Raw genomic sequence first — 15,918 nt, 5'->3', positions numbered from 1 at the left:
GGGACATTGACACTGTGACATGCCATGTGAGCAAAGGTGTTCTCATGCCTGGCCTGTGATTTCTCAGCTGCTCTCCCTCTTGGAATTTTCCTCTTGCAGTTTTTGCTTCTCAGCCTCCATCACGCTTTACTCTGACTCCACTGCACAAGTTCCTCTGGCCCTTTCTGCATCCCTATGTCACCACCCCCATTTTTATGAAAATGTTTTGAACTCGAACAGATCTCTCACGTTTACTTATTCACCCACCTTAAGTAACTTTTTGATAACAGTAACAGCCATGTAGCCTAGATATACTGAGTTATGGATCCCTGTGCTGATATCCTTTGATAACTCCCTGAAACGATCATTTCCAGTGACTCACAATAAATATCCCAATGACAGCAGCGACAATGGGAAGGAAAGGAATAGTCCCCTCTCCTTTCTCCTATAGTAAAAGAACAACTTGGACACAAAGGAAGGGCTAAATTGAGTCATGAGCTCTTATACACAGCTCTTGATGGTGTCTGGAACAGAAGTGGAGATCTGCTCAGCACAGCTAACTCATTAGCCACTCCCAGAGCCCATGAGCATTCCTACATCTTAATGTAGGCCCAAGAATGTGTTAAAAATAACCAGACAGAACGCATTGTTTTCTTGGCCCATAAAAAATTCACAGGCCTTACAATGCTCCTGGTGGCCTCTCTTTTGCAATTTTGCTTTCCTAAAAAAATGTTAGCTTTCAGGCCAGCTGTTTGGCAAGTGATAATTCTGCATGGCAACCTTAAAAACCTAGCTAAAATTCATTAATATTTAAAAAGTCTTGTTTGCATATTTCCCTTCTGTACATAGGAGGAATTTAGAAGATAATTTTATAGAAATTCATTTGCAACCATCTGGAATCGGGAACCTGGAAAAGCTTTTGTCTCCTGGGGGTTGGGAGTGGGGAGAGGAAGGGAAGGAGACTTTACCTTTTGTCATCCTTGTACCATTGGAATTCTGCTGAGGGCACTGCTGAGGCTTCACACTGCAGTGTCCCCTTTTGTCCCACGGGGACACCTGTACCCTTAGCTTCTGAAATGTATGGTGGATCTGCAGAGAGAAGATATCCCATAGCATTTTAAAAAGCATTTTAAAATGAGGAAAGCTGCCTCCTTCATTGATTTTGTTTTTCATTCCCTGTCTTAACCTCTGCATACTTGCACTGTCAATTGCTACACAAATTGTGCCAGAGAACAAAAAACTTTTTTTTGAGTTGGAGTTTCACTATGTCACCTAGGCTTGAATGCAGTGGCACACTCATGGCCACCTCAGTGTCGACCTGCTGGACTCCAGAGATCTTTTTGCCTCAGCCTTCCAAGTAGCCGGAACTACAGGCATGCACTACCATGCCCAGCTAATTTTGATTTATTGTAGAGATAAGGTCTTGCCAAGTTGCCCAAGCTGTCCTTGAGCCCACGGGCTCAGGCAATCCACCCACCTCGGCTTTCCAAAATGCTGTGATTAAGGCTGAGCCACTGAGCCAGGCCAACAAAAACATTTTTGACACTTGTCTAAGTCAAAGTTCATTCTTCCTAGGACATATTGTTTCTGTTCTTCTCTGTACAGAGTTGGAAGGACCAGGTATTCAAGCATACTTCCTGGTTAAACTTTTTAACTTTCAAAGGATGATGCCAAACCATTAACCCCACACTCCATGGGTTGACAGTCAGTACCTTTAATCAGCCTTATAGAATTTCGGCACACCAGGTTCTTGCCAAAGTATATAACCTCAAACAATTCAATTCCCATCAAAAGCTCAGTTGCAAGAAATAATATTCATGGAGAATTGCCTGAAGGATTTACAGATCAGTCATTCTTCTTCTTGGTATTCTAAAATGGATCCCTGAATCAAGCCAGACCAAACTAGACCTACATACTTTGTCTGCATTTATTTGAAGTCTTCACCAAACTACCCATGATATTTGAACAATCTGCATTGAGGGGCATTATGAAAAACAGCCACAATAAACCTGCTGTCATATTTAATGCAGAAATATTGTATATGATATTGTTAACTATATCTCGAAGTGCTCTATTTGTGGAGACCCTGAGAAGAATTTTATTTAGGGTCTCAGTACCAGGAAAATCCATATTTCTCCCCAGCAACTATTTTGCTTTTATCTTATGGACAGCATAAATCCTAAAGCAGGTGATACTTTCTCTTTTTGCTTTAGCAAGGCCAAGCCAAATTCTGGTCATGCATCTACCAAGTTTGTGGTACAATGCTTCATGTGCTGATTTTCCCTTAGCTTTCACTCTATTCATAAATATATTTTCCTTTGCTTCCATTTCTTTACTTTTTAGGCTCATCTTTATAAACTGTAAATCATCTGAAGTACTTTTTAAAAAGTGTGATATGATTTTTTAAAATATAGCATTTTTATACCTATTTTGTCACTTCTTAAAGTACTGCATATTGACAAGGTTCACATCATAAAAATACATATAGTAAAGAATGAGTATTCACCTAGATATGATATCCTTCTCCTCCCTCTACCTCACCCAAATATTGCAGGAAAAAATCTTCTTGGTTACTGGTTTAGTTCTTGGATTCTATTTTGTCATAAGACCTCCTGGAATGCACATAGCAGAGAAAACTTTCAGAATGTTGTAGGTGCCTGAATCAATGTGCATAATGAGGAACTGAAAGGGGAAAGGCTGAAAGAGCAGTAGAAACTTTAAGTCTGATCACTGTCAGAGAGAATCTGGATGGCTGAGAAAGGAGAATGAAGAGTTTACAGCAGAGGTCTCCAAACTTTTTGTATTCTTGGCCTCTACTAGTAAAAATCAAATTTGTTGATATACCCTCTAATATCTGTAAGTGTATCTATTTGTACTTAAATTATGTGTGTATACCATGTCCATCAACATCTATAATTGTAAAATGATGAGATACAATAAGCATACTATAAATGGAAGTTCTAAATTTGCATCATACACTCTTCCACATGGGGTTATTTGCCCCATTTCAAGATGTCTGGCCCAGAGAGTGAGAGAATCCAGGACAACTGTATTGTGTGAGTAAATTATGGGAAAAACTGAGATTTGAAGACACATTTTTATACATTCCACATTTAATTCTATTTAATAATCTCCCAGCCATGTAATTCAAGTTTGGTATTATGTCAAGTTATTTTCAGTTACTTTTTCTTTTAGTGTGACACAATGATACCTTGAGGTGTCAAAAACTAGAATTTGGGATTGTTGTTCCTAAAAGCAAAGCATGGAAGATGACGCTGCATTGCTTCTCATCCCTAGTTAGCAATGGATTGTGCTAATGGGCTTTTTGCTATGTCTGTGACAGCAGGTCAGACTCATGTACAGAGGAGGGCAGTAGTAAAACACTTACAGTTCACGGTCACCTTCACTCTTCGCACCACGGGTGCTGCCACATCATTGGAGGCACTGCACTCATAGTCTCCTGACTGCTCCCGGGTGATTCCCTGAATTTCCAAGTATTCATCTTCACTCACAAAGCCAACAGCTGCAGGAGAAGCAGTACAGTATGGTGAAATTGGAGAAAAAAAGACCAGAGACATAAACTTAGAAAATAAAGTATACAAGTGTTGCATCTGCAGAGAATTGTGTCACTTTTAAGTTCAGATTCTGAGGACCTATGCCATTCCTCCCTCTCCCATCTCTTCTACCCCTCCCACCACCAATGTTTCCTTGGCTCCCCAGTAGACCAGCTGAAATATTTGTGTTTCTAACTGAACTAAGCACAGTGCCTAGAGAGTTACTGGCCTTAATAATTAATAATTTTGACATTTACAAAATGGATCTGGCAAGATCTTACCAAGCAATCCTGCTCTGGGATCTGAGTTAGGTACCTTAACTCTTTCTAATATCAAGGTATTATTTAGATTGGGCCTTGAATATAGAGCTGATGACTCTTAACATCCTTAAGAGTGCTTAACATGAATCAGCAACTAGGAAAGCCACACTAGTATTTGTACACACACACACACACACACACACACACACACACACACACACACCACAAAGGCAGTGAAAACACTAAAATAATGAATCTAACTTTCTTTTTTTTGGTTTATACAATTAATTGGATAGGCAGAAATACATTTTCTAAACTTCAGTTTGCTAGAGCTCTTAGGTACAAGATTCCAAAGATAACCCAAAAATGAGACTCAGCACTCAATGCCTAACCAAAAGCATGGTAGAAAGTAAAGTCAGGAGACAATGCTGCAAATCTACTCTGTCACTTAAACATCCTGAGACTCACTTTCTCTTGTGAAAAAATTATGACTGATAATAACAACCTTCTGTCTACCAGACTCAATACCTGATGTCTGGCCATAAGCATTCAGTTATGTAGAGACCAAGACAAGCAAGCCTAGAAGACAGACTTTACAGTGCTCTCCTGGAGACACCTTTGCCTCAGCTTCCTTGTCAAAAGACAACTAAGAACAAAAATGATTGCTTACATCTCGGGGTGATCCCTCATCTGTCCCTCATCTATCATATGAGGATAATCAAGATGTCAATATTCTAAAGTAGGATTTTTTAATAGTAAAAGAGGGCTTTGTTAATAATTCTTATGGAACAGCAAGAATATGTTGACACTGACCCTAACAATTGAGAAACATTTTCTCATACATCATACACTTACAGTCCTAATACCTCATAGAGTTCTTTAGAGCAACATCAACAATAGCAACAACAACAAGTATGTGTGTGTGTGTGTGTGTGTGTGTGTGTGTGTGTGTGTGTGTGTATGCACATGAAAGCACTTTGAAAACTCACATGTGCTATATACCTATTGATTTAGTAATAAATCCTATAATCTGCCAGTAGGCACAGATCGGGGGAGTGAGACTATATTAACATGAGGGTCCAAGAAACAGAACAAAGGAACATTTCTCTCCAGGTCACAAATCACTCTGCAATGCCATATGCCATATGTTTCTGCTAATCCAGAGCATGAAAATAATAATGATAAGAAACCAATATATGAAAGATACTATCACATGTGCATGCATCTGTAGTATGTGAGGTATGGTTGAACTCGCATTTGTTCCATGACAATATTGAGGTCACCATTTTTGTCAAGATAACAACAGAAACAACAGTAGCTGCAAGACAGTGATCTTGTAAAGAAGAGACACTACCTTGCCCACCTCTGCCTGTGATCATTGGGCATGTATGTCTGTGCCACCATCCAGTAATAAGCCTTGCCAGAGCACTTCCTCATACACCTGCTATAAAGTCCAGGATAGGGAGAAGGCAAACCACATTCTAATTGTCTTGGTAGCCTTTATTATGATTGTTTTATAAGCATCTTTGGGGAAAAAAGTACTAATCTTGATTTGAGGAATGGTGAAGGAAAAGAGGTTTATATGAAGAATTTGTGATTCCTCTTATGTTGCTGTTGTTTATTTGCTACCAACCACAGGCCTACATTTGTCAGATCTTTCCCCGCTAGAATGCTATAATTACTGTGCAAAGCATCTCGGAGACCAGTGTCACACTTAATATTCCCATTAATTTTAAATGGTAGTCCTTGGTACATATGTGTGTCAATTGGTGTCATATTTTAATTAGGCTTGCCCTACACCATCTGAAATTAATAATAGCTCGAATTACCAGTGTAATTTATAAATTAACAGTGCCGCAGCATTAGGAAATAAATTAGCTCTGGACAGCTGTTTCTGGATTGAGCTCCAGTGTAGGAGCAGTGACTGGTAGGACCTCAGGTCTCCTGGGAGGCTGTGTATTACACCACTGAAGCAGGGAAACAAAGAGAAACAGGTTCTCTGGGTCTCTTGTTTTCTTCAACTGCGGTACATACATCTGTTATCATCCCACCATGTTTATGCTATTGTTGCAACCACAGTGGGGCTTACAGGAGCCAGTCTTTGATGAGCTCATTATTATGGACATCCAAGTGGAGAAGTGTGTTGGATTTAATCTTAGACTAAATCCAAGTACAGTTAGGGCAATCAAAATCAAGAACTCATCAAGTTTTCTATGGGAGCATCAGTGTGTTAATGAATATATGATTCTGTATGCTCATGTCAGGTGATCTTCTATAGGAAAGGAGGTTAGATGGCTCCAGTTTTAGGGGAAGCATATTTTCTCCACTGATCTAGATTTCTACTACCAGATGGAGGGAATTTACCTCAAGCTATTCCGTGAGAATCAACAAGGCTTAATCTTACTATATATGTTCCCTAAAACAAATGTAGAATTGTAGAGAAACCACAGTGACTCCATTACTCACTAGTTATTACATGTACACTTTCTGATTAAATTGAGAAAGGCATGTGAAAAATAATTTATTTATAGTAAAATGCTTTATAAATTTTAGCTTTCATAGTCATTATTTTCACCTTTCCCCTAACACACCTTTTTCTCTACTAGAGGCAAGACTAGAAGGAAAGAAAATCAGTGTATACAAAACTTTGAACCACCCGAAATGAGGTTTTCATAGGTGCTGCTTTAAACAAATAGCAAAACAAAACAAAGGGCACTATCCTGAAATCAGAATTTCTAGAGTTAATCAATCAGGGACAAGTTTCATTTAATAGTATTTGTGCCATGGCTATGAAGTGATCAATGCTTTATCACTAGTGTGAAGAACTTACAAAGCATATTGAAGGGGGAAAAATCAAGCGAGCATACTTTTCAAAGTGCTAAAGAAAATTCTTGGATAAGAGACACAGTGGGGAAGAGGCAAACCACTTGATAAAGCCCAGTGAAAAGAAACTCTTCATGGTCAATAGCTTCTCATTTATAAGTCTGCTTTTTCTTTCCCTAAAGAAAATGCATCCTTGGGTGGAAATGACACACTCATCTTCCTGAAATATCCCCTTCATCATGGTACACTTCTTCAGACACTAAGAATGGCTCCCTATTTTCTGTCACATCAAACACAAACTCCACTGCCTTATTATCAAAGCCCTCCATAAAGTAGCCTCGATCTACTCACCCAAGTTTATCTTGCATTAGTGATATGAAGAAAGCAACAGATCATCATCTTAAGAAGCAAAAGTTTGGGATCAGAAAAAGCCAGTTCTCTCCTGCCTAGCCTCATGATGTGGTAAGTTACCTAACTCCTCTCTACCACCATTTCTTCATCTGCACAGCTCAGGATAAAATTGCCTCCTTTGAGGGTGGCTATGAAATACAACACATGGAATGCAGTGGGGGCAGTGAAACAGACACATGGTAAGTTCTATACAGGGGTTAGCCACAATAATCACTGTTGCATCTCCACCACCTCTACCACAACGATTAAGCCAGGTGGTGCCCGTTTTTATCCTGGACAAGTATGATGATTCCTTCCTCATAAATTGTTTTTTATCACCTAGAAAGCTGTGTTCCTTTGTCTACCTAAGCAAATACCACCTTTCTTTCAAATTTTAACTTTCCTATCAAAACACCCTACTATGGGTTAAATTATATCTTCCAAAAAAGATATGTTAAGGTCCATTAGCACCTCAGAATGTGACAGGATTTGGAAGTAAGGTCTTTACAGAGGTTATCAAGTTAAAGTATTAGGAAAGGCCCAAATGTAATACCATTGGTGTTCTTGTATAAAAGGACACCAACAAACACACAGAGAGAAATGGTGGGGTGAAGACATACAGGAAGAAGACAACCACATGACTGGAGTGATGAATCTGCAAGCCAAGGAACTCCGAGGATAGCTGGTACCCACTAGAAGCTAGACAAGGCAAGGGAGGATTCTCCCCTTTAGTTGTCAGAAAGAGTATGTGCAAACTAACATCTTGATTTTAGACTTCTATTCCAGAACTGTAAATTTTGTTGTTCTAAGCCACCTAGTGTTTTGTACCTTGTTCCTTGTTACAGCAGCACTGGGACACTAATACCTTGCTCTTATCTCCTAACTCTTGGTGCCTTTGGCTGTCCTGCACTCTTATGCAAGTTCAGTTTATCCAATCCTTAAAATCATTGAAGAAGTAAAGAGCTTAAAGGGACCTTAGAGGTTACATAATTCCATAGTTTCTCTGCTAGGGCAAAGTCTCACTGCAGTGGAATTCACTAGAATAGTTTCTTAAAATACAGAGATGTCTAGGTCTCAACGATAACTCCTAAGTCAGAATTTTCTGGGAGACTCTGGGCTTTTAATAAACTTACCAGGAAATTCTCCGATATAGGCAAATTTCGGAATTAGTGATTTAGCTCAATCTCCATATTTTTCACATGGGAGATGGAAACAGAGGAGTCTGTGGACACACACTTGGTTAGTGATTGAGCACACCAGGTCTCCTGATGTCCCATCCATTGCTCCTGCACCTGTAATAGCATTTCCTAATAGATATTTTGTGTTATAAACCACAGGTCTTATTTTTCTATGTGACTGAAACTCTTTGACAGCTGGAAGCAGGTCTTGGGCATTTCTGACTTTCAAGGCTTCTAGGAAAGTTCATGTAATTTGTAATTTGTCAACTTTTTATTGTTAATGGATTGGCTGACAAATCCAGAACAATAGGTTGAATTCAATGAATAAAGTCAGGGTCTTCTTGCTGCCCACCTAATCCTCATGTGACTCTATTCCCCCAAAAATGCCACTTTTTGGTCATTGCTATTAGCATGATACTTGTATTTCCTGACATTAAAAAATATCATCACTATTCATGTTTTAATAGAAAAGATTTTCTTTAAATATGTAATTTTAAAAGACGTATTGAGTGTTTAGTATAATTTACATTTAGTCTTGGGGCCAATTATTTCCTCAGGGAAATGCATCTTTAGTTTAAAAATGTAGATCAATAAAAAAGTATGATTTATCTAACAGAAATTTGTTTTACAGCCAACTTTTCAGGAATACAGCTATTTCATTAAGTGGAATGCAACAACCAAAGCAGGAAACTGAAGCAAGCTGGGTATGTTATCACACCTGCACCCAAATCCCCATAGGAGTTTCATATTAAGCTCAAACTGTTGAGCTCCGCAGTTTACAACTAATCGCAGGACAAAGACTTTCTTATGTACGTAACATCTCTTTGGAAAAGAAAACTCCCACATTTCTGGCTTCACAAATTGGGCATTAAAAATCTGTATAACTGAAAATAATAATAGCCACAGTGATCATTTTTATCATACCCAAGAATAAGCTTGTCAGGAGAACAGCTGTAGCTACTGGAGAGGAGAGGACACAGCTGTCTCCTTGCTTTATATTTCTATGGCATATATACCAGCTGAGTTAAAATCGTTGAACATCAGAAATTGAAAAAAAAAAAAAAGATACAGATCATAGAATCCCAGAACTGGAGAGATGGAGGGAATCATTTTTAAAATTTAGCCCAAATTCTGTTACTAGCAGTGCCATTCCAGTCCTAGACCAGTTTTCCAGCTATTGTTTCCTCTTTCCTCTAAGGTTGCATCAGGTGTTTCTGTTAAACCCAGACTGGGCTCAGTTCTCAGGACAGGGCAGCTGGTGTCCCACCCTGTGCTATTATGCCAGCCGATGAGCATGCAAGGATTTGTATTTTGATTGGGTGAAGGCATGGCTTTGCTCAGGTGCTGGAAGATAAGGAGGACAAGAACAATGCAGGACAGACCAGGGGACTGGTTTTGAGTCTGGTGAAGAAAGTGGTGAGTACCTGAAACTAAAGATGTTTTCACGAATGCCTTTAGGAGTGGATAGAGCTGCTGTGGGATCTGGTGTCAACTCCTGCCAATGAACTGGGGAAGGCCTTCCTCACCTCAGGTCACCTGAGGACCAGTGCAGTCCTGGGAGCTGGAGTACACAGGCTAACACCATTCAAACATAGCCTCACTCCCACTGGAAGCAGAGGCCATGGAAAGAGGTTTTATCGAGGAGGTCGCATGAGGACACTTGTATATAAGTATGTCATAGGGAATCAAAGAAATAACCAGAGGAAGCTTGTGGTAAAGTTGAGGGTCTCCAGGCAGGCAGATAGGCCCTGTGAGCCATAGAAAAGGGGAATTAATGCAATCCTTTGCTGCTACACTGGACCAGGCCAGCAACAAGTGGGCTACACACATAGTCCATGTAGCAATATCTGCTGCAATAGGGTGAAATGATTAGTGTTAAAAAGTATTTTCACAATGTGATAGTCATGTTGAATTATCTACATTGAATAGCATCTGAGGGTCTGATATGAGGCTGGAGCAAAATGGCTGAAGAGGTGATAGTGACTGTGAGTACCACTTTCCCCTGGCTGTAGTGTGAGGCAGTGATGGATTCCAATATTCCTGCACCTTGTGCCCTGTAGACTGAAATCTTTGGGCTTAAGATTCCCCTTCTATAAAGTGGGGAACATAAAATACCTTATAGAATTGTTGTATTAAATGAGTAAATATGTGTAAAGTACTCAGAACATAACAAGCTCTCAATAAACGGTAGCGATCATGACCATTATTTTTACTAAAACTCCAACTAAGCATGAACACATTTTAATATACAAATCCATGATACAAGAACATCTCAATTCAGAAATGATACAATAATCAGATCTTTGCCTTGTCAGGAAGAAGTTCATAATAATAAACTATACAAAGGATTCATCACAGATCCTTTAACTAGAAAGCTCTACTCTCTTCACTTAAAATTGAATTTGATTTACAAGAAATACAATTTTTCAGGATAATTTCTTCTAAAAAAGCACACACATAGCACAGGTGAGACCTGTTGCAGGCTTGATAAATGTCTTTAATTTCACAACTAAAAATAAAAAGACATAAATATATTATATCATATATACACACATATATATGCATATATACATATATATAGTTCCTTGATTTTCCTTTGGATATAGATAGCATGGCTGGCAGAAAAAGAATCTAGTGATCTCTCCAAGAATGGGAAACTTATTATAAAAGATGTCTTTCATAGGAAAAGTTCTGGAAGGCCCAAACCAACTTTTGCCTATTGTAAGACTGAGGCACAGGCCTCACAAAATAAATATTAAACACAGGGACCATCTTTGGGAAATGGGGCAGGCTGAATTGTTCCAAATAGGTGGCTCCCATTACAGAAGAAAAAGCTTCCTTAAACATGCCCATGCTGGTTGCTAGTGAGCCAGGAGCTAAACTCATACAGTGTATGTGTGGCCATGTCCCCACACCATTGCCTCCCTGCCAGAATCAGATTTCTAGCTACTTCCTATGGACTTCTTTTACACCTGGGAAATTTACCTCACCAGTTCTCTCAGGATACCCTTTCTGTTGGATATGTAGGACTTGCTTGCTATTGAACTCCTCCATCTTACCATAGCTTCTTTTGCTCCATGTCCCACACACAGAGGATTACATTCCCAAAACTACTTTGGTTATCACTATACCCTTTGCCTAAGACACAAATGCAAACTAATTGTTTTTAAATGTGTCTATTAACCTGAATCCATCATAAAGCCATGCAGATTCAATAAAATATTATGTAAACTCATGCCAACTATAAGTTGTGTGTGTGTGTGTGTGTGTGTGTGTGTGAACAAAACCCTTATAGATCCTGGCATATATTAAGAGCTCATTTAGCTGGACTTGGTGGGTCAGTCTATAATTCCAGCACTTTGGGAGGCTGAGGCGCATGGATTGCCTGAGACTGCCAGTTCGAGACCAGCCCGGGCAACTTGGCAAGACCCTGTCTCTACAATAAATCAAAAATTAGCCAGGTGTGGTAATGAGGGCCTATAGTTCCAGCTACTTGGAAGGCTGAGGCAGAAGGCTCACTGGAGCCCAGCAGGTCAACACTGGGGTGGCCATGGGTGTGTACTGCACTCTAGCCTGGGCGACAGAGTGAGACTCCAACCAAAAAAAAAAAAAAAAAAGAGCTCATTTGATAGTTGGAACTGAATATATGTATATGTCTGAATATGCATGACTATGCATATACAAAATGTAATATTTTATAGATATACAGAAGAAAAAAAGGAATTCTCAACTTTTGATAGGAAAATTTTCTGGGAATAAAATTAGCTTCATATTAAAGATAAGCTACAGCCTAAAATATAATTAAATGAAAATGAACCCTTTGCACTCCACAGAGCAAGGCCCTGTATTTCTGAGGCCGATCCCTTCCCATAGTGACATGACATTAGTTTTCTTTGCAAATGAGGCAGAGATGGTTTGGCCCTGGGAGTTGGGTGCTTTTCTGCTGTGTACCTTTTCATAAGCCCTGTCAGCTCAATTTTGCATGCAGACCCTCTATTACGGGTGATGATATCAAAGTCAGAAAGCACACAGCTGGATGTTTGGAGTTTGCAGCTTGATGTCTGGAAACTGGGTGTTTGCAGTAGTGCAGCTGATAGCTGCTAAAAAAATAAAAAATAATAAATCAGCGTTTGATTTGTAAACTCAGCCAATTTGATCTGGAAGACATTGATAGGGATAAATATAGAACTCTGCAGTGTCATACTGCCTTAGTATCTTGGCTGTTTGCTTTATCTTTTTCTAAATCTCTAGAGATAAACCAGTCCTGAATGCTGATAAATGTGAAGAATTTAATTGCCTTGAAATTCCTTGCCCAGATTAATTCTATGTACTTAAGAGGCTTCTGAAGGGTTAAGTTTCTCCTGACACCATCGTGTCCATGCTCAGATAAGAAATCACCTTAACTACCTGGATCCCAACAGCCTTGGGGAAGTAAAGCAGTCTGATTTAGCCTTGAAGTCAATTTGTAGAGCAGGGATTCTTAATCTGAGAATCGTGAAACTCTAGCCTCTGGGGTTTTGAACCCCAGAAACTGATATTATGCATATGTGCATGTACGTATGTATTTTCCCTAAGAAGAGATTCTATAGCTCTCTGAAATGGGGTCTGAAAAGAGCCCAAGATACAAGCAGATTGATAGTTACCTTTGGACATTCTCTGGATCCTCCCCCAGTGATGGTACAAAACCAAATCTATGTCAGCCTACACCTTCACAAAGAAAAACAAATCATCAAAATCTAGCTGATGACAGGAAGAAGAACATCACCCTAGGAGGAAGCACAGCTTTATGCATGTTTCATCAAATGTTTTGTGGAGGATGGGAAGTAAAGTAGCTTAGAAATGATCCTTTGGAAGAATAGATATACTGATCTGGGGACTTCTTTATTCCCTAAAAGGGGGAAGATCTCTCTCTTTTTTTTTTTTTTTGAGTTGGAGTCTCACTCTGTCACCCAGACTGGAGTGCAGTGGCTGCTCCCGGCCACCGCAGCCTCAACCTGCTGGGCTCTGGCGATCCTTCTGCCTCAGTCTTCCAAGTAGCTGGAACTACAAGCGTGTGCTACCACGTCTGGCTGATTTTTTGATTTATTGTAGAGATGAGGTCTCGCCAAGTTGCCCAGGCGGGTCTCGAACCCGCGGGCTCAGGCAATCCACTCACCTCAGCCTCTCAAGGTGCGGGATTACAGGCTGAGCCACCGAGCCCAGCAAGGGGGAATATCTCTTCCCAGCAAAGCTTAGGTTGAAAAGCATGGTGTATGCAGAGCCCTGCTCTTGTCACTGCCCACAGGTTGATGAGTCAGATGCTTCCTGTACATGAGAGAGGTAAACCTTCCCCTCCCAAGCAGCATCCTCAGATGCAGAATTTTGTTTATTAGTGACTGAATCAAGCAAACACTCAAATGACAAGGTGCTCCCTTGGGGGAGACAGAAAGTAGCAAACCTTGGAGAGGGTCAAATCTACAGGTAAGATAATATCATGAATAAGTTCAGATAAGATTCTGAGAGAAAACTACAAGGTACCATCAATGTTAGAGACAGAAATGCGATCTGTGTATTTCGAGTTGCCACAGAGAGAACACATACCAGTCCATGTGTGGAAGAGAATAACTGCAGAAACCCCTCAGCAATACACACAGAAGAGCAGGAAGCCTATGTAGGTAGGATTGTTTGTGCCCAAAGAGAAAGGGAGACATGACTGAACATCTTTGTATTTGTATATTTAATTATAGCCTTTGACTATAAGAGAAAATGGAATCTTTGTAAATAGCTACTTCCTACCAAATCATCCGGCTGGAAATGCACATGTGCTCTGCCCACCCGTTTGTGAATATCTCACCCCCCTGCTCTTAGTATTCCACTGTTAGGTGGAATTTTCACCCACATGATATCCATAGAAAGAAAGAGTGTAAGGAAAGGAAAAGAAGAGCTGATTTGCTCTTTCATCAGCAATACTACTACATTCCTTTCTCTCACATAAAATCTAAGTATAGGCACGTACACCTGAGTCCTGGGTAGAACACAATGTATTAAAACAAGACAAACATTGTGTTCCTGAATCCTGATTATGGCTATTTTTCTTAGGAATTAGGTAACCTTGAGTAAATGACTGAGGTTTAGTTCCATCTTTAGTAAAATGTGGCTACTTTTTTTATTACTCCTGGGCTTGATCTGAGAATTATAGGAGAGAATTTGTGCAAACACACAGAGGAGTGATGGACATATGGGAAATACTCAATAAATGTTAGAAGGAACAAACTATAGGAAAATCTGGAATACTCAACCCTTAAGCAATGCCACCTTATAAGGCCCACTCCTCTACTACTTCTCCTCCCCACTCCCGGTCAGTCTACACTTTTAAGTCCCGTCCCTACATTGTAAATGGTCAGCTGTGCTCCTGATTTCCACATCTGTGTGACTATCGCAGTGGATCTGCAGAGCTCCAGGACATCACTGCCGACTGAATGCCTCATCCTTATGTGACACACACCAGAGACTGAACACATCATCTTGTCCTGACACACCCCATGTCTGCTAATCACTCGTGGTGGCACTGCTAATTCCCCATTCTCCTAATATATAAAAGGGAGTTACATTTGGTTGCTCTCTTTCCTTCATTCCTTACTTCCAATCAACAACCAAACCCTCTTGTGTTTACTCCCTTTATAGTTTTCAAATCTATTCTTTTCCTCATCACTGTTACTATCATAATTCAGGCCCTCGCTATCTACTCTGGATTACTACTATATCTTCTTTATGGATCTCCATGCCTCCAGTTTGTTCCTTTTTTTAATTGCCAAAATAATTATTAAAAATAAGAGTCAATCTCACCTCTGCTTAAATCTTTCCACTGCTCCACACTGTCCACTGACATGGTACATGAGAGCACCTTGTGAGTTGGGTCTTGTATGCCTCTCCAGATTGTTGTATTACCAACCAATTCCCTCTCACTCTCTGAACACACCCAGCAGAGTTCCTCATACACTGGGTGGCATATTTATCTTTGCCTTTGTATCTTCTCCTCCTCTGTCAATTTTCAAATGTCTATGTGGCCTTGAATGCCAACTCAGCTATCACTGTTCTAGGCAGGAACCCTTTCTTTCTTTTTTTTCTTTTCTTTTTTTTTATTATAAAGATGTGGGGTACAATTCATGGTTAGGTATACAAACATTGATTATGCAGGTACCCTTGTTGATGAAGTATGCCCCCCCTCCCCTAGCAGTTTCCCTCAACTGCCAATCCCACCCCCCTCCCCTAATAGTTTCTCACTACTGCCAATCTCTTTCTTATGGTAATATAATTGTTCAAGGTCCACTTATGAGTGAGAATATATGGTACTCTGTTCCTTGTTTCTGTGATAGATCACTGAGTATGATCGACTCTAAATCCATCCAAGTTGCTGCAAAGTCCATGTTTGTCCTTCTTTATGACTGCATAATATTCCATTGTATATATGTACCACCTTTTTCTATCCAGTCCAGCTTTGATGGGCAACATGGTTGGTTCCATGTTTTTGCTATTGTGAATACAGCTGCAACAACATACTTGTGCAGGTATCTTTTTTATAGAATGATTTGAGTTCCTCTGGGTATATTCCCAATAGGGGAATTGCTGGGTCATATGGAAGGTCAATTTCTAGTTCTTTCAGAAATTGCCACACTGTCTTCCAAAGGGGTTCCACTAGTTTGCATTCCCACTAGCAGTGTAGAAAAAAGGAACCCTTTCTTGACAAACTTTCTG

General features: G+C 39.9%; 1 protein-coding gene across 8 annotated transcripts in view; it reads right to left on the bottom strand.

Annotated features, from left to right (window-relative positions):
* Positions 1–15,918, bottom strand: part of NTM (neurotrimin) — a 417,718-nt gene that overhangs the window by 18,952 nt on the left and 382,848 nt on the right. For all 8 annotated transcript variants that reach the window (XR_002482569.1, XR_002482568.1, XM_021717830.1 and 5 more), the window contains 2 exons: positions 3,368–3,502; positions 948–1,068 (listed from right to left, as the gene is read on the bottom strand). Coding sequence is in view for 6 of the 8 variants with exons in the window: in XM_021717830.1 (XP_021573505.1) it covers positions 948–1,068; positions 3,368–3,502 (256 nt within the window). In the remaining 2 variants the exon portion in view is untranslated. The remainder of the gene's footprint in view (positions 1–947; positions 1,069–3,367; positions 3,503–15,918) is intronic.

The sequence above is a fragment of the Carlito syrichta genome, unplaced genomic scaffold (genome assembly GCF_000164805.1).
Source record: "Carlito syrichta isolate Samal-C Ts95f unplaced genomic scaffold, Tarsius_syrichta-2.0.1 Scaffold311212, whole genome shotgun sequence".
Classification (NCBI taxonomy): Eukaryota; Metazoa; Chordata; class Mammalia; order Primates; family Tarsiidae; genus Carlito; species Carlito syrichta.
Note: the sequence above shows the minus strand (reverse complement) of the source record. Positions and strands in the feature narration are given on the sequence as shown.